Genomic DNA, 18,104 nt, shown 5'->3' with positions numbered 1-18,104 from the left:
ATACCTTTAACATTTACATTACATTTAAGTCATTTAGCAGACGCTCTTATCCAGAGCGACTTACAACTAGACCTTTAACTAGACCTTTAACTAGACCTTTACCTAGATCTTCAGAAATACCTTTCACTAGACCTTTAACTAGACCTTCAGATATACCTTTAACTAGACCTTCAGATATACCTTTAACTAGACCTTTAACTAGACCTTTAGCTATACCTTTAACTAGACCTTCAGACCTACCTTTAACTAGACATTTAACTAGACCTTTAACTAGAACTTTAACTAGACATTAAACTATACCTTTAACTAGACCTTTAACTAGACCTTTAACTAGACCTTCAACTAGACCTTTAACTAGCTCTTCAGATATACCTTTAACGAGAACTTTAACTAGACCTTTAACTAGACCTTTCACTAGACCTTTAACTATACCTTTAACTAGACATTTAACTAGACCTTTAACGAGACATTTAACTAAACCTTTAACTAGACCTTTAACTAGACCTTTAACAAGAACTTTAACTAGATCTTTAACTAGACCTTTAACTAGATCTTTAACTAGACCTTTAACTAGACCTTTAACTAGACCTTTAACTAGACCTTCAACTAGACCTTTAACTAGCTCTTCAGATATACCTTTAACTAGAACTTTAACTAGACCTTTAACTAGACCTTTAACGAGACCTTCAGATATACCTTTAACTAGACCTTTAACTAGAATTTTAACTAGACCTTTAACTAGACCTTTAACTAGAATTTTAACTAGACCTTTAACTAGACCTTTAACTAGAATTTTAACTAGACCTTTAACTAGACCTTTAACTAGACCTTCAGATATACCTTTAACTAGACCTTCAGATATACCTTTAACTAGACCTTCAGATATACCTTTAACTAGACCTTTAACTAGACCTTTAACAAGAACTTTAACTAGACATTTAACTAGACCTTTAACTAGACCTTCAACTAGACCTTTAACCAGCTCTTCAGATATACCTTTAACTAGAACTTTAACTAGACCTTTAACTAGACCTTCAGATATACCTTTAACGAGACATTTAACTAGAACTTTAACTAGACCTTTAACTCGACCTTTAACTAGACCTTTAACTAGACCTTTAACTAGACCTTCAGATATACCTTTAACGAGACCTTTAACTAGAACTTTAACTAGACCTTTAACATTTACATTTACATTTAAGTCATTTAGCAGACGCTCTTATCCAGAGCGACTTACAAATTGGTGAATTCACCTTCTGACATCCAGTGGAACAGCCAACTCGACCTTTAACTAGACCTTTAACTAGACCTTTAACTAGATCTTCAGATATACCTTTCACTAGACCTTCAGATATACCTTTAACGAGACCTTTAACTAGAACTTTAACTAGACCTTTAACTCGACCTTTAACTAGACCTTTAACTAGACCTTTAACTAGATCTTCAGATATACCTTTCACTAGACCTTCAGATATACCTTTAACTAGACCTTCAGATATACCTTTAACTAGACCTTTAACTAGAACTTTAACTGGACTTTTAACTAGACCTCTAACTAGAAGTTTAGCTAGACCTTTAACTAGACCTTTAACTAGACCTTCAACTAGACCTTTAACTAGACATTTAACTAGACCTTTAACTAGACATTTAACTAGACCTTTAACTAGACCTTCAGATATACCTTTAACTAGAACTTTAACTAGACTTTTAACTAGACCTTCAACTAGACCTTTAACTAGACCTTTAACTAGACATTTAACTAGACCTTTAACTAGACCTTTAACTAGACCTTTAACTAGACCTTCAGATATACCTTTAACTAGACCTTTAACTAGAACTTTAACTAGCCCTTTAACTAGACCTATAACTAGACCTTTAACTAGACCTTTAACTAGACCTTTAACTTGATATTCAGATATAGCTTTCACTAGACCTTCATATATACCTTTAACTAGACCTTCAGATATACCTTTAACTAGACCTTTAACTAGAACTTTAACTAGCCCTTTAACTAGACCTATAACTAGACCTTTAACTAGACCTTTAACTAGACCTTTAACTTGATCTTCAGATATAGCTTTCACTAGACCTTCAGATATACCTTTAACTAGAACTTTAACGAGACCTTTAACTAGACCTTTAACTAGACCTTTAGCTGTGTGAAGTGAACTTAATTTCACTGGGACTGGACTGTTCTTACATAACTGTTCATGAGTCAGCAATGTCAGATCCAGCAACAATTGACTGTTAGCTCACCGATACATTGAACCTTTTAACACTTGATCATCTCACCTACCCGCTCACCCTCACTGTACACCACAGGGGTTCATCTCTCCTACCCGCTCACCCTCACTGTACACCACAGGGGTTCATCTCTCCTACCCTCTCATCCTCACTGCACTCCACAGAGGTTCATCTCTCCTACCCTCTCATTCTCACTGCACTCCACAGAGGTTCATCTCTCCTACCCTCTCATCCTCACTGCACTCCACAGAGGTTCATCTCTCCTACCCTCTCACTCTCACTGCACTACACAGAGGTTCATCTCTCCTACCCTCTCACTCTCACTGCACTACACAGGGGTTCATATCTGCATTCCAGAGGGGTTTCAAAACGAGCAAAGATACAACATCAAACTGCCAGGCCCACGACCGGGGGAAGCAGGTCACCCACACACATACACACACACCACCAGCATCAGCATCCAGGCAGAAAGTGATTTCACTGTGTGAGTAACAGTTGGTTGAGTCTCAAGTCTGTCTCTGTTTATCAGTCTCGCTCAGTCTCAGCCTGTCTCTGTCTATGACTCCTTCTGAGTCTCAGCCTGTCTCTGTCTATGAGTCCCGCTGAGTCTCAGCCTGTCTCTGTCTATGAGTCCTTCTGAGTCTCAGCCTGTCTCTGTCTATGAGTCCTTCTGTGTCTCAGCCTGTCTCTGTCTATGAGTCCTTCTGGGTCTCAGCCTGTCTCTGTCTGAGTCCTTCTGTGTCTCAGCCTGTCTCTGTCTATGAGTCCTTCTGTGTCTCAACCTGTCTCTCTCAATGAGTCCTTCTGGGTCTCAGCCTGTCTCTCTCAATGAGTCCTTCTGAGTCTCAGCCTGTCTCTCTCAATGAGTCCTTCTGGGTCTCAGCCTGTCTCTCTCAATGAGTCCTTCTGGGTCTCAGCCTGTCTCTCTCAATGAGTCCTTCTGGGTCTCAGCCTGTCTCTCTCAATGAGTCCTTCTGGGTCTCAGCCTGTCTCTGTCTATGAGTCCTTCTGGGTCTCAGCCTGTCTCTGTCTATGAGTCCTTCTGTGTCTCAGCCTGTCTCTGTCTGAGTCCTTCTGTGTCTCAGCCTGTCTCTGTCTATGAGTCCTGCTGAGTCTCAGCCTGTCTCTGTCTATGAGTCCTTCTGTGTCTCAGCCTGTCTCTGTCTATGACTCCCGCTGAGTCTCAGCCTGTCTCTGTCTATGAGTCCTTCTGTGTCTCAGCCTGTCTCTGTCTATGAGTCCTTCTGTGTCTCAGCCTGTCTCTCTCAATGAGTCCTGCTGAGTCTCAGCCTGTCTCTGTCTATGAGTCCTGCTGAGTCTCAGCCTGTCTCTGTCTATGAGTCCTTCTGTGTCTCAGCCTGTCTCTGTCTGAGTCCTTCTGGGTCTCAGCCTGTCTCTCTCAATGAGTCCTGCTGAGTCTCAGCCTGTCTCTGTCTATGACTCCTTCTGGGTCTCAGCCTGTCTCTCTCAATGAGTCCTGCTGAGTCTCAGCCTGTCTCTGTCTATGAGTCCTGCTGAGTCTCAGCCTGTCTCTGTCTATGAGCACTGCTGAGTCTCAGCCTGTCTCTCTCAATGAGTCCTGCTGAGTCTCAGTCTGTCTCTGTCTATGAGTCCTTCTGGGTCTCAGCCTGTCTCTCTCAATGAGTCCTGCTGAGTCTCAGTCTGTCTCTCTCAATGAGTCCTGCTGAGTCTCAGCCTGTCTCTGTCTATGACTCCCACTGAGTCTCAGCCTGTCTCTGTCTATGAGTCCTGCTGAGTCTCAGCCTGTCTCTGTCTATGAGTCCTTCTGTGTCTCAGCCTGTCTCTCTCAATTAGTCCTGCTGAGTGTCAGCCTGTCTTTGTCTATGAGTCCTGCTGAGTCTCAGCCTGTCTTTGTCTATGAGCCCTGCTGAGTCTCAGCCTGTCTTTGTCTATGAGCCCTGCTGAATCTCAGCCTGTCTCTGTCTATGTGTGCTGCTGAGTCTCAGCCTGTCTCTGTCTATGAGTCCTGCTGAGTCTCAGCCTGTCTTTGTCTATGAGTCCTGCTGAGTCTCAGCCTGTCTTTGTCTATGAGCCCTGCTGAATCTCAGCCTGTCTCTGTCTATGTGTGCTGCTGAATCTCAGCCTGTCTCTGTCTATGAGCCCTGCTGAATCTCAGCCTGTCTCTGTCTATGAGTCCTGCTGAGTGTCAGCCTGTCTTTGTCTATGAGTCCTGCTGAGTCTCAGCCTGTCTTTGTCTATGAGCCCTGCTGAGTCTCAGCCTGTCTCTGTCTATGAGTCCTGCTGAGTCTCAGCCTGTCTCTGTCTATGTGTGCTGCATAAACCAGACCATTAAGCCAGGCGATGTTATGTTACACAGCAGCACAGCATTGTTGTTTAGCCACAGGGTATTTACTGTAAGGGGCTGGTGTGAGCTCTACATCACCTCTGTTGGGTGTTGGTATACAGGGGTGCTCAGTGGTGGAAAGATTAAGTGTTGTAGTATTGTTGCACACGTGTGTGTGTGTGTGTGCGTGTGTGCGTATGTGCGTGCGTGTGTGTGTGCGTGTGTGCGTGTGTGCGTATTCAGGAGTGGTAGTAGAGTTACTCATATGTTACATTAGTAGGCAGCGTCTCTGAGCGTGCCATCTGTTGGCTGTGTGACTAATACTGTGGTGGTGTAGTGGAATGATGCGGTGTACTCTCAGATCAGGTGTCCCAACTTCATCTGCTCCCCCAAAGGCTTCCTGTTCCTGTTCCTGGCTAGTATGCAGCAGGTTCATGTCCCCCACCACCCACTGTAACCAGCCACTTAGTAATGTCAGATGTTTATCTGTCAGGGATCCTGATTGGGGTTCTGTCATCACAACTACCTAGTCTTATATCTTCAGATTACTGTTGATAAAAGAAGAACAGCTGTGGATATACTAGATTACTGTAGATCAAAGGAGAACAGCTGTGGATATACTAGATTACTGTAGATCAAAGGAGAACAGCTGTGGATATACTAGATTACTGTAGATCAAAGGAGAACAGCTGTGGATATACTAGATTACTGTAGATCAAAGGAGAACAGCTGTGGATATACTAGATTACTGTAGATCAAAGGAGAACAGCTGTGGATATACTAGATTACTGTAGATCAAAGGAGAACAGCTGTGGATATACTAGATTACTGTAGATCGAAGAAGAACAGCTGTGGATATACTAGATTACTGTAGATCAAAGGAGAACAGCAGTGGATATACTAGATTACTGTAGATCAAAGGAGAACAGCTGTGGATATACTAGATTACTGTAGATCAAAGGAGAACAGCTGTGGATATACTAGATTACTGTAGATCAAAGGAGAACAGCTGTGGATATACTAGATTACTGTAGATCAAAGGAGAACAGCTGTGGATATACTAGATTACTGTAGATCAAAGGAGAACAGCAGTGGATATACTAGATTACTGTAGATCGAAGGAGAACAGCTGTGGATATACTAGATTACTGTAGATCGAAGGAGAACAGCTGTGGATATACTAGATTACTGTAGATCAAAGGAGAACAGCTGTGGATATACTAGATTACTGTAGATCGAAGGAGAACAGCTGTGGATATACTAGATTACTGTAGATCAAAGGAGAACAGCAGTGGATATACTAGATTACTGTAGATCGAAGGAGAACAGCTGTGGATATACTAGATTACTGTAGATCGAAGGAGAACAGCTGTGTTTAATACTAGATTACTGTAGATCGAAGGAGAACAGCTGTGTATATACTAGATTACTGTAGATCAAAGGAGAACAGCTGTGGATATACTAGGTTACTGTAGGGTGGCAGGGTAGCCTAGAGGTTAGAGCATTGGGCTTGTAACCGAAAGGTTTCAAGTTCGTATCCCCGAGCTGACTAGGTACAAATCTGTCATTCTGCCCCTAAACAAGGCAAACCCACTAGGCAAACCCACCTAGGCCGTCCTTGAAAATAAGAGTTTGTTCTTAACTGTCTTGCCTAGTTAAGTAAAATAAAAGGTCACTGGAGAATAGCTGTCAGGTCTGCTTGTCATGTTGCCAGCCCTTCTGTCATTGGCATGAACACATGTCGAGAGGATGTATGGAAAGAGAAAATGTTCTTATGAAGTTAAGAGTAAACTTAAGTTATTTAGGAAATTACATAAGAGAGAACGCTTGCAAGGGCTGGCTGCACATCCTGAAAGTGACCCTTTGGCCAGGATACAGGTGCTCTGGTTGAAAGGAGTAGCTGAAGCACGGGTGGGAAGCAGAGGAGGGATGAGAACGGAACATAAATATTATCCCTTCTATAATTACAGCCAGTGACTGAAAGACCAAAAGGACACAGTAGTGTTGTCGTCCCAGACAGGTCTCTCTTAAGTATCACTTCAATATGAGGCCATAGTGACACACTCAATACAGGAAGTTAATACAGACACCAGATAGCTATAATAATGGGGACCTTAACTATCAAGTTGAAGCCTAGACCATTAGTATAGAAATGTTATTAACTTATAATAGATAGGAGCAACTTGAGGTAAAAGATATATATTTTCACTACCTCAGATCTTTAATCTTAAGATGCCTTCCTTCCAATCCAAAACAACAGACCCTAAACTGACATTAGATCAGTGTCTAGAGGTAACTTTGTAGCATCATGATTCTGAGGTGAAACACTCATCTGTGTAGCAACAGGATACAGGATATGAGTTATTACAGCTTTTACACATGCAGCCCAATTATTGGCAAACAATCTGATCTGATTGGTCAAAGGACCAATTAGTGGAAACAAATCAGAATTGTTCTGTCTGTGTAAATGCAGCCTTCGTAACACAGATAACGCATAATAAAATGACTTCGGGGATTCAGAGAAAAAAATACCTTTATTTTCTGAGAAGAAAAACATTTTTTTTGACTAGAAATCACTTAAAAACTGCAGGTTGTGTCCAGGATGTTTTTCTAGAGGAGGGTTATTCATTTTTAAAAAGGCTGAACACTTGAATGAATTCACATTTCATCATGATCTTAGCATGGATCTCAGTGTATATTACAGTACAGTAAATATCCATATTATAGTAACTATAGTATATCCCTAACCACACCCACCATGCTAAAACAAGACAACACAACTGGCATGGTAACAGAAATAAATAACAGAAATTGGAGATAACATTGAGATTTATGTCCTACTAATTTCTCAAAGACAATAAAAACTACACCACTTGTGTATGTTTCTATTTTCCAACACTCGCTACAATGACTGGACTCAACAAGGCACCAGAGTTTGCGTTGGATCTATTCCACATCCTGATTGTAATACAGAAATATTTAAACTGGATTCTAGATGAAAAATTCAAGAATATTTCCTATATTCTATATTTTGGCATTCTAGAATAGAGTAAATTCTATTCAATTCACTTCTATGTCTGGATGTTTTGTATGTCTTCTTCACAGAGTCAAACACAGAAGACCAATGCAACCACGTCATAATGGTACACACAGAGAGACCTGTCAGTGGTACATTGGTATAGTACACCACACTGTTGTTTATTGAATCAATCAATCAAGCAACCAACTAATCACAGTGGTGTGTGTTCTCAGCAGCCTGTACACAGAGTGCTGATATCAATCGGGTACAACTATGAGACCAAGAGGATGCTTACGTTCAAATGTCTATTTCTCCAAATATACTGTACATTTTTTATTCATTTTATCTTCATTTTCATCAATAAATATTATTTAACATTTAAATATAAAAACACAAGGATGACCTTATAGATAACCTTTACAAACTGGAAGTGCATCTTTGGTTGGAAGAAGTTAAATATCTGCATAAATATAGCAACATCACATCAATAAATTAAAAGACAAATATATGGTATAAATAACAGTTTTACAGTACACTAGAAAATGACAAAGAATGAGCATATGAAGGAAAATACAAAATGCTGATTGGTAAAAACACTCCTGTTGAAGAAAGACCATGGTTCTCTCTGTTTCTGGCAGATGAAGAGAAGATGGTGTCCTTTTAGGCTGAGACTCTTGGTAGTCTTTTTAACATAGCCAAGAAGCAGCACTGATCCAGGGACGTTTCCACAAAGCATCTCTGATAGGAGTGTGCTGATATAGGGCCTGTCACTATAATGTTATTCACAATGATCTAAAGGCAAAACTGATCCAAGATCAGCTCTCCTTCCTCAAGACACTTTGTGGATACGGGCCCAGAAATGTTCCTTCTCTTCATCTCAGCTTCCATATTGTCATCACCACTCCAGTCTTTTCTCCCAGCCAATCAGAGTTCCAGTTTTAGCCAGGCTCTCTCCTGATAGGTTGCAGGGCTTACCGCAGAATCTAGCTACCCAATCACATCTGTTCATCAGTGAGATGGGTTGGGGCTATGTGTCCAGGTCACGGCCATCCAGTCCCCCTCTCTGCCATACCTTCCAGGTCTCTCTGCGTTCTCTCTTGGCTTTTTTTCACTTCTTCTTTTCTATTTTGAGGTAGAATTTCCCTATCCTGTCCTGAAATAAAAGGAGACACAATAAGCAATCAAGTTTCTTTCAACACTCAGACCGTGTGAAGACAAAACCCAGACTAATCTTTCACAATCATACTGTAATGTTATGATGACCTTTTACTTTCTGTCTAACTCCTATCAATTTAGGAGGGGAACTAACATTTCAGTTCAGGACTTGAAAAGAGAGGAGTTTGGTGTTTCCTTGGTAACTTACCCTTCTCTCCAGCTCTTCAATGGTTGGGTGCTGATCCCAGTTTGACCTTCTCCTCGTGCTCTACGTCGTACGCTCCTCGCTTGTGAAACCTGGAGAAAAACAACAGGGTTAAGACCTGTGGTTCCTGGAAATGTTTTGGAACAACAACAGCACCTGTGGTTACAATAATTATTGTTGTCAGGTGAGAACAATAGCGCTAAACTATAACCATGCTGATCTACCCTGTCATGTTTGTTATAGCCTCATTTCCCATTCCTCTACATTCAATTAGGTTGTGTACTATTAATTTCCTGCTGTCCCATTTCCACAATACAGTGCCAATACTGACTGTATCAATCTCCAGCTGCTGCATAATGCATTGTGTAATGTGTCAGACAGCTGTGCTGGTGGTAAAAAAAAGTGGGTAAAGTGGTGTGTGTGTGTGTGTGTGTGTGTGTGTGTGTGTGTGTGTGTGTGTGTGTGTGTGTGTGTGTGTGTGTGTGTGTGTGTGTGTGTGTGTGTGTGTGTGTGTGTGTGTGTGTGTGTAGGCTGTAGTACTGACCTGAGCACCAGCAGCAGGCCTATGATGGTGAGACAGACAGAGGACAACACCACTGCCACAACAGCCAGAGCTGTGGTCCTGCTGTATCCTCCCACGTCCCTCCCCTCTGAAGCCAGCGTGAATAGGTGACACCGCTCCCCAGAGTAGCTGGGACGACATCTGCACAAGGAGAAAGAGAGGGAGAGGGAGAGAGGGAGAGGGAGAGAGGTGAGATGGTACTCATGCAACATACAGTACAACAGGCATTTTGTTCCACTGGAGACAGACAGACAGACAGACAGACAGACAGACAGACAGACAGACAGACAGACAGACAGACAGACAGAGACAGAGAGAGACAGAGACAGAGACAGAGACAGAGAGAGACAGGTTTCTTACATGCATGATGGAGCTTTGATGTCCCTCAGGTAATGACAGCTGCCATGGATACAGAAGTCCTTATACTTCTTCAGACAAGGGTTCCTCTTCTTTCCCTTTCCCTTCTTCCTCCCCTTTCCTCTCCTCCTCTTCCCCTCACTCCTCTCAGCTTCCAAGATGGCCGATGGGTCTTTAGGTTTAGTCGACAATGCAACTAAAAAAGAAAAGAACACAGACAAATGAATCCACGGATCTAGCCGACACACCTCAAAGAACACAGACAACTGAATCCACGGATCTAGCCGACACACCTCAAAGAACACAGACAACTGAATCCACGGATCTAGCCGACACACCTCAAAGAACACAGACAACTGAATCCACGGATCTAGCCGACACACCTCAAAGAACACAGACAACTGAATCCACGGATCTAGCCGACACACCTCAAAGAACACAGACAACTGAATCCACGGATCTAGCCGACACACCTCAAAGAACACAGACAACTGAATCCACGGATCTAGCTCGACACACCTCAAAGAACACAGACAACTGAATCCACGGATCTAGCCGACACACCTCAAAGAACACAGACAACTGAATCCATGGATCTAGCCGACACACCTCAAAGAACACAGACATCTGAATCCACAGATCTAGCCGACACACCTCAGAACACATTTTTACTGTCACGTACACCAGATAGGTGAAATGTGTTGTTTTACAGGGTCATACCCTGATGAAGACAGCTTGGCTGTCGAAACGTTGGTATTTAATTTTTGCATCTGAGCTCCAAGAGTGTGCGGCTCTCTTTTATTTTCTTGTTTTACAGGGTCAGCCATAGTAGTATGGCACCCCTGGAGCAAATGAAGGTTAAGTGCCTTGCTCAAGGGCACGCCGGCAGATTTTTCACCTTGTCGGCTCAGATATTCGAACCAGCGACCTTTCGGTTACTGGCCCAATGCACAAACCACTAGGCTACCTGGTCCATAAAGTCAATTTAACCAGAGGTTACATAGCAACAGGTGGTAAAATGGAAGTGACTGACAACCTGCCAGATAAACTCATGAATAATAGTGTAATAAATCATAACGGGTATTCTAATACATGTGTCAGTCAGGATTCCAGAACCTATAAACAACAGGGTGATGTTTTACAACAGAGCAATAAACAAACATCAATCACAGCGAGTTACTAAATACCTCGAGGTAATTCCACCTCATATTCCCCTGAGGCATCTTCTTCATCTTCATGGTAGTAATCATAGTACTCCTCATCCTCCAACACGGGACCCTCCACGCCGTGATGACTCTTCTCCCTCCCTCCCTCCATCCTTCTGTCGCTCAGGACATCCAACAGGTTGATAAATGCTGTGTGCTGCTGTGGCCTCTCACTCTCATACCTGTCCACCACAGCTCCGCTCACCAACCTCGAGGCCACTGGAAAACACAAGGTTAACATGTTATCATTATTGATGCTACACCATTCAGTAGTCTGTGGTTTAGAGATGTACACTAGATTCTGACTGACACCGTGAGGAGTTAACCAAGTGAACAACACTGGTTGAAAATACATCATTTCAAAAGCAAAACTGGTTGAAATTAGGTATTTTCAAGCAGTTTTACTCACTGAGAACACAAGCTTTACTTTCCAACACAGTAATGCATTCAGGTGCAAAGGAAATGGAGGGGTTTGAGTGGGTACGTTTAAACATGACTCTAGACTAAGAGCCCTGCATGAGGCCCCATGGCCCCTTCAGGTGAGCCTATACAACTGGATGGTTGCATTTCAGCTCCAAGAACTGCCAGGCACCCAAAAACATCATGTATGTACAGTATTCTGTACAGGGGAGACTATAATCCTGCTTGGCTATGGTACACAAAATGTTGCATAGACAGACAGTTACCTAATGTACAAGAATATGAGTTAAAAATAACTATATCCAGTTACATAAAGCATGTTTTAAAATAGAAAGATGACCACACTTCGTTCTTGAATAGCATAGGCTGGCCTACACCTTATGAAAATCATTAACTCTTCTTTTAAAAGTTTATGAGACATGCTCAGAAGGTCATGCTTGAAAAGTTCACACTCTTGTACAGTCAACAAGTGTAACTCCAAGACCTGTCTCTTATGAATAAGAAATAGACCACTTAGGAGGAATCAAGTCTAGGAGAATCTATTACCACCAACAGTTAATCAAGTGTTAAAGTATAAACGCTACAGAAAAGGAACTATGTCATCTGACTTGAGATATAAAAGTGTAACTTGATATACTTACCAAAGGCATGGACGAGCAGGAGCGCAACTCGTAGAATCCTCATGTCTTCGAACTTCAAATCACCACCAACTGTAATTCTGCAAAAATCACTGTATGTCGTTTTCCTATATATTGTCCACGTACTCGATATTGCTACTCTTAAAAAGTTCCTAGTAGGCCTATGCCTTTTCTTCGTGGGACTTTCTTATTCAATATGCCGGGCGCGTCTCGGGTAGCGGTTTACGGTGGCGCACACAAACACAGCCGTGGCAGTGTCGGGACGAGTAGAAGGAGCGCCAGACTAAAGGCGTAACGATTTATATAGACTGGCTCGACCACGCCTCGACAGTAGGTAGGCAGGCTACTGTAATCTACACTGAACAAAAATATAAACGCAACATGCAAAGTGTTGGTCCCGTGATTTATGAGCTGAAACATAATATCCCAGAAATGTTCCATATGCATACATATATTATTTCTCTGAAATGTTTGTTCACAAATGTCTTTACATCCTTGTTAGTGAGCATTTCTCCTTTGCCAAATAATCCATCCACCGGACAGGTGTAGGATATCAAGAACCAGATTGAACAGCATAGCCTAGTGGTTAGAGTGTTGGACTAGTAACTGAAAGGTTGCAAGTTCAAATCCCCAAGGTACAAATCTGTCAATCTGCCCCTGAACAGGCAGTTAACCCACTGTTCATAGGCTTTCATTGAAAATAAGAATTTGTTCTTAACTGACTTGCTTAGTTAAATAAAGATCAAATAAAATGTAAAAACACAGGTGCACCTTGTGCTGGGGGACAATAAAAGGCCACTCTAAAATGTGCAGTATTGTCACACAACTCCACAGATGTCTTTAGTTTTGATGGAGCATGCAATTGGCATGTTGACTGCAGGAATGTCCACCAGAGCTGTTTCCAGAGAATTGATTTTGGCAGTACGTCCAACCGGCCTCACAACGGCAGACCACGTGTAACCACGCCAGCCCAGCACCCCCACATCTGACTTCAAACCTGTGGGATCATCTGAGACCAGCCACCCAGACCGCTGATGAAACTGTGGGTTTGCACAACCGAATAATTTCTGCACAAACTGTTAAGAATTGTCTCAGGGAAGCTCATCTGCGTGCTCGATGTCCTCACCAGGGTCTTGACCTGACTGCAGTTCGACATCGTAACTAACTTCAGTGGGAAACTGCTCACCTTCAATGGCCGCTGGCATGCTGTAAAAGTGTGCTCTTCGCGGGTGAATCCCGATTTCAACTGTACCGGGCAGATGGCTCATGTGGGCGAGCGGTTTGCTGATGTCAACGTTGTGAACAGAGGGCCCCATGGTGAGGGTGGAGTTATGATATGGGCAGGCATATGGTACGGACAACAAACAAAATAGCATTTTATCTATGGCAATGTGAATGCATAGAAATACCGTGACAAGACCCCGAGGCCCATTGTTGTGCCGTTCATCCGCCCCATCACCTCATGTTTCAGCATGATAATGCACAGCCCCATGTCGCAAGGATCTGTGCACAATTCCTGGAGGCTGAAAATGTCCCAGTTCTTCCATGGCCTGCATACTCACCAGACATGTCACCCATTGAGCATGTTTGGGATGCTGGTCAATGTTGCATTAATATTTTTGCTCAATGTAATTATCACAACATGTTTATATGCTATACACCTAATTATAATGGTTTGTACAGTTGAAGTCGGAAGTTTACATACACCTTAGCCAAATACATTGGGGCAAAAAAGTATTTAGTCAGCCACCAATTGTGCAAGTTCTCCCACTTAAAAAGATGAGAGAGGCCTGCAATTTTCATCATTGGTAGACTTCAACTATGACAGATAAAATGAGAAAAAAAATCCAGAAAATCACATTGTAGGATTTTTTATTAATTTATTTGCAAATTATGGTGCTTCGTAAGAAGCATTTCAAGGTCCTGGATTGTCCTAGCCAGTCTCCAGGTCTCAGCCCCATAGAAAATCTTTGGAAGGAGTTGAAAGTCTGTGTTGCCCAGCAACAGCCCCAAAACATCACTGCTCTAGAGGAGATCTGCATGGAGATCTACATGGAGGAATGGGCCAAACAGAGCTGGTGTAACTGGGTCAGGTTTTCGGTCTCCTTGCTCGCACATGCTTTTTCAGTTCTGCCCACGCATTTTTTATAGGATTAAGGTCAGGGCTTTGTGATGGCCACTCCAATACCTTGACTTTGTTGTCCTTAAGCCATTTTGCCACAACTTTGGAAGTATGCGTGGGGTCATTGTCCATTTGGAAGACCCATATTGGGGTTTTGGAGCAGTGGCTTCTTCCTTGCTGAGCAGCCTTTCAGGTTATGTCAATAGAGGACTTGTTTTACTGTGGATATAGATAATTGTGCACCTGTTTCCTCCAGCATCTTCACAAGGTCCTTTGCTGTTGTTCTGGGATTGTTTTGCACTTTTCGCACCAAAGTATGTTCATCTCTAGGAGACAGAACGTGTCTCCTTCCTATATGGTATGACAGCTGCGTCGTCCCATGGTGGTTATACTTGCTTACTATTGTTTGTACAGATGAATGTGGTACCTTCAGGTGTTTGGAAATTGCTCCCAAGGATGAACCAGACTTGTGGAGGTCTACAATTATTTTTCTGAGGTCTTGGCTGATTTCTTTAGATTTCCCCATGATGTCAAGCAAAGAGGCACTGAGTTTGAAGGGAGGCCTTGAAATACATCAACAGGTTCACCTCCAATTGACTCAAAGGATGTCAATTAGCCTGTCATTTCCTGGAACTTTCCAACCTGTTTAAAGGCACAGTCAACTTAGTGTTTTTAAACTTCTGACCCACTGTAACTGTGATACAGTGAATTATAAGTGAAATAATCTGTCTGTAAACAATTGTTGGAACAATTACTTGTGTCGTGGACAGAGTAGATGTCCTAACCGACTTGCCAAAACTATAGTTTGTTAACGATAAATTTGTGGAGTGGTTGAAAAACAACTTTTAATGACTCCAACCTAAGTGTATGTAAACTTCCGACTTCAAATGAATTTATAGAGTGGTTTAAGCCATATACATGGGTTATAAAGTTACAACAAACAAATGTAGGCTAAATAAAAATGTGTCTAATTTTGTTGACTGCATTTTAGTTGAAAAAGAATATAAAAGTGCATTGTGTCACATCATAATGCTGATCATATTGTGCCTCTTTCTGTATCATTTGAATGAATGTGAATAAAGGACTTGTGAAAAGTTAGCGTTTGACCTGTGACTACATTAATAGAAAAATATAGCAAATTATGACATTCGGGGTCAGTTTAATAATAGGGCACAGTTTAATATGCCTGGTCATGGACTAAAAACCATGGAGATTCAATGGAGATTCCCTATTGAAAGATCCACTTAGTCCAGGACTAGACTTCATCTATAACCTGGAAACCAGCTAAACATGTTTTAAACTGGTTTAAATCTATAATAATATGTTGTCAACCAAAAGCTACTGATCTGAATGCAGTTCTAGGTCTGTAACCTCAGTTTCACCATACACCTTCATACGCAATGGATACACACCTGAAGGACACGGGACAATATCAATAGGGACATCTAGTGGCTTGAAATGGATACACATCTATAACCTCAGAAACACTGTCTGTTGTCACCAATAGTTAGCTTCGCTTAAAAATGTCGTAACATATTATTTTCACTATTTCTATGGAAATAAAACACTTTAAACGATGTGAAACGAATCCAAGAACACTTACTGAATCACTGATAATCATAACTCGTTTACTTTGGACTTTTCGCAGGCATCATAGACGATTGCTCTGGCCTGCAGTCACATGTTCTATTAGTTAAAAAAAAAAAAAAAAATGGCCGACGAGGTAAGGGAAAAAAACACAGTTGTTGAAGAAAGCGACGTCAAAGAGGAACCCAAAGTTTTGGAAGTTCTTCCAGACAGCCACCCTGTTGGCATTAGTAGCGATGAAGAGGGGCCAATAGACGAACCGGCGACCGAGAGCAACTGGTCAACACCGATCCTGTCGCTGGCACGGAAGGCGACCGAGACGATCAGCAGTGGGGTCAGCTACGGTGCAGCTTTGAGAAACGCAACATCGTCGGGATCTGCCGCTAGCTCTACTGCCAGTCCGACTAAACAAAAGTCTACCGAGAATGACACCAACCAATACCTACCAGGCACGTAAGGTTATTGTATTTCACGCCCATATGGAAGAATATAAACTTACTAGGGAGTTACGTGCTGAACTACTTCCCTCTTCTGCATCTCTGCTGTCAACACAGCACATGACTCCTGCCTGGCGAGGAAATTAGAATGGCATGCTTAAGCAACATAAATCTAGACTAACAGTCTATATTTAACCGTGGTCATGTTTTAGTTGTTTAAAAAAATATACTTTTGCACAGAAACTCAGATTATGATCTCTTTCCGACTATATTTATCTCCACATTTCAATGTAAGGTCTTTATTGTCATGGGAAACATCGTTGACATTGCCAAAGCAAGTGAAATAAACAATAAAAAATGAACAGTAATACACTAAAAAGTTCCAAAAGAATAAAGACATTTCAAGTGTCATTATGTTCATATATAGTGTTGTAATGATGTGCAAATAGTTCAAGTACAAAATAATAAAATAAATCAACATAAATATGGGTTGTATTTACAATGGTGTTTGTTCTTCACTAGTTGCCCTTTTTCTTGTGGCAACAGGTCGCAAATCTTGCTGCTGTGATGACACACTGGCATTTCACCCAATAGATTGTTTTTTACATTCTTTGTGGGTCTGTGTAATCTGAGGGAGATATGTGTCTCTATGGTCATACATTTGGCAGGAGGTTAGGAAGTGCAGCTCAGGTTCCACCTCATTTTGTGGACAGTGAGCACATAGCCTGTCTTCTCTTGAGAGCCATGTCTGCCTACGACGGCCTTTCTCAATAGCAAGGCTATGCTCACTGAGTCTGTACATAGTCAAAGCTTTCCTTAATGTTGGGTCAGTCACAGTGGTCATGTATTCTGTCACTGTGTAGTCTCTGTTTAGGGCCAAATAGCATTATAGTTTGCTCTTTTTTTATATTTATAAATTATTTCCAATGTTCCAAGTAATTATATGTTTGTTTTCTCATGATTTGGTTGGGTCTAATTGTGTTGCTCTGTGGGGTGTGTTTGTGAACAGAGCCCCAGGACCAGCTTGCTTAGGGGACTCTTTGCCAGGTTAATCTCTCTCAAGGTGATGGCTTTGTTATGGAAGGTTTGGGAATCGCTTCCTTTTAAGTGGTTGTAGAATTTAATGGATATTTTCTGGATTTTGATCATTAGAGGGTATCAGCCTAATTCTGCTCTGCATACATTATGTGGTGTTTTACGTTGTACGCTGAGGATATTTTTTGTCAAATTCTGCATGCAGAGTCTCAATTTGGTGTTTGTCCCATTTTGTGAATTCTTGGCTGGTGAGCGGAACCCAGACCTCACAAGCATAAAGGGCAATGGGCTCTATGACTGATTCAAGTATTTTTAGCCAGATCCTAATTGGTATGTTGAATTTTATGTTCCTTTTGATGGCATAGAATGCCCTTCTTGCCTTGTCTCTCAGATCGTTCACAGCTTTGTGGAAGTTACCTGTGGCACTGATGTTTAGAATGAGGTGTGTATAGTTGTTTGTGTGCTCTAGGGCAATGGTGTCTAGATAGAATTTGTATTTGTGGTCTTGGCGACTGGACCTTTTTTGGAACACCATTATTTTTGTCTTAATGAGATTCACTGTCAGGGCCCAGGTCTGGCAGAATCTGTGCAGAAGATCGAGGTGCTGCTGTAGGCCCTCCTTGGTAGGGGATAGAAGCACCAGATCATCAGCAAACAGTAGACATTTGACTTCAGATTCTAGTAGGGTGAGGCGGGGTGCTGCAGACTGTTGTAGTTCCCTCACCAATTTGTTGATATATATGTTGAAGAGGGTGGGGCTTAAGCTGCATCCCTGTCTCTCCCCACGGCCCTGTGGGAAGAAATTAGTTTTTT

The 18,104-nt window shown here is 42.0% G+C and overlaps 2 protein-coding genes across 4 annotated transcripts in view; one reads left to right on the top strand and one right to left on the bottom strand.

Annotated features, from left to right (window-relative positions):
* Positions 1-7,064: 7,064 nt before the first annotated feature.
* On the bottom strand, positions 7,065-16,344 carry LOC135526657 (proheparin-binding EGF-like growth factor). Of its 2 annotated transcripts, none has more exons than XM_064955193.1 (7): positions 16,319-16,344; positions 12,114-12,190; positions 11,035-11,271; positions 9,851-10,043; positions 9,473-9,631; positions 8,932-9,020; positions 7,065-8,721 (listed from the first exon to the last, which is right to left on the bottom strand). In XM_064955193.1, exons 2-6 carry the CDS (start codon positions 12,154-12,156, stop codon positions 8,948-8,950), a joined length of 705 nt encoding a protein of 234 aa, XP_064811265.1. In that variant the 5' UTR covers positions 12,157-12,190; positions 16,319-16,344; the 3' UTR covers positions 7,065-8,721; positions 8,932-8,947. The 2 variants fall into 2 exon arrangements, with proteins under 2 accessions (XP_064811265.1, XP_064811264.1); XM_064955192.1 differs by lacking the exon at positions 16,319-16,344 and adding an exon at positions 15,836-15,947.
* Positions 15,917-18,104, top strand: part of LOC135526655 (RUN and FYVE domain-containing protein 1-like) — a 29,270-nt gene continuing 27,082 nt past the window's right edge. For both annotated transcript variants that reach the window (XM_064955190.1, XM_064955189.1), the window contains exon 1: positions 15,917-16,268. In XM_064955190.1, coding sequence (XP_064811262.1) covers positions 15,944-16,268 — 325 coding nt within the window. In that variant the 5' untranslated portion in view covers positions 15,917-15,943. The remainder of the gene's footprint in view (positions 16,269-18,104) is intronic.

The sequence above is a fragment of the Oncorhynchus masou genome, chromosome 32 (assembly GCF_036934945.1).
Source record: "Oncorhynchus masou masou isolate Uvic2021 chromosome 32, UVic_Omas_1.1, whole genome shotgun sequence".
Classification (NCBI taxonomy): Eukaryota; Metazoa; Chordata; class Actinopteri; order Salmoniformes; family Salmonidae; genus Oncorhynchus; species Oncorhynchus masou.
Note: the sequence above shows the minus strand (reverse complement) of the source record. Positions and strands in the feature narration are given on the sequence as shown.

What these genes read in the sequence shown, in the direction of transcription:
- LOC135526657 (XM_064955193.1), bottom strand. Translation starts at nt 12,156, where the DNA reads ATGAGGATTCTACGAGTTGCGCTCCTGCTCGTCCATGCCTTTG. An exon ending in CCTGCTCGTCCATGCCTTTG is followed by an intron (nt 11,272 to 12,113) that starts GTAAGTATATCA and finishes TGTGTTTTCCAG; the next exon opens with TGGCCTCGAGGTTGGTGAGC. An exon ending in ATCAAAGCTCCATCATGCAT is followed by an intron (nt 9,632 to 9,850) that starts GTAAGAAACCTG and finishes CTCCTTGTGCAG; the next exon opens with ATGTCGTCCCAGCTACTCTG.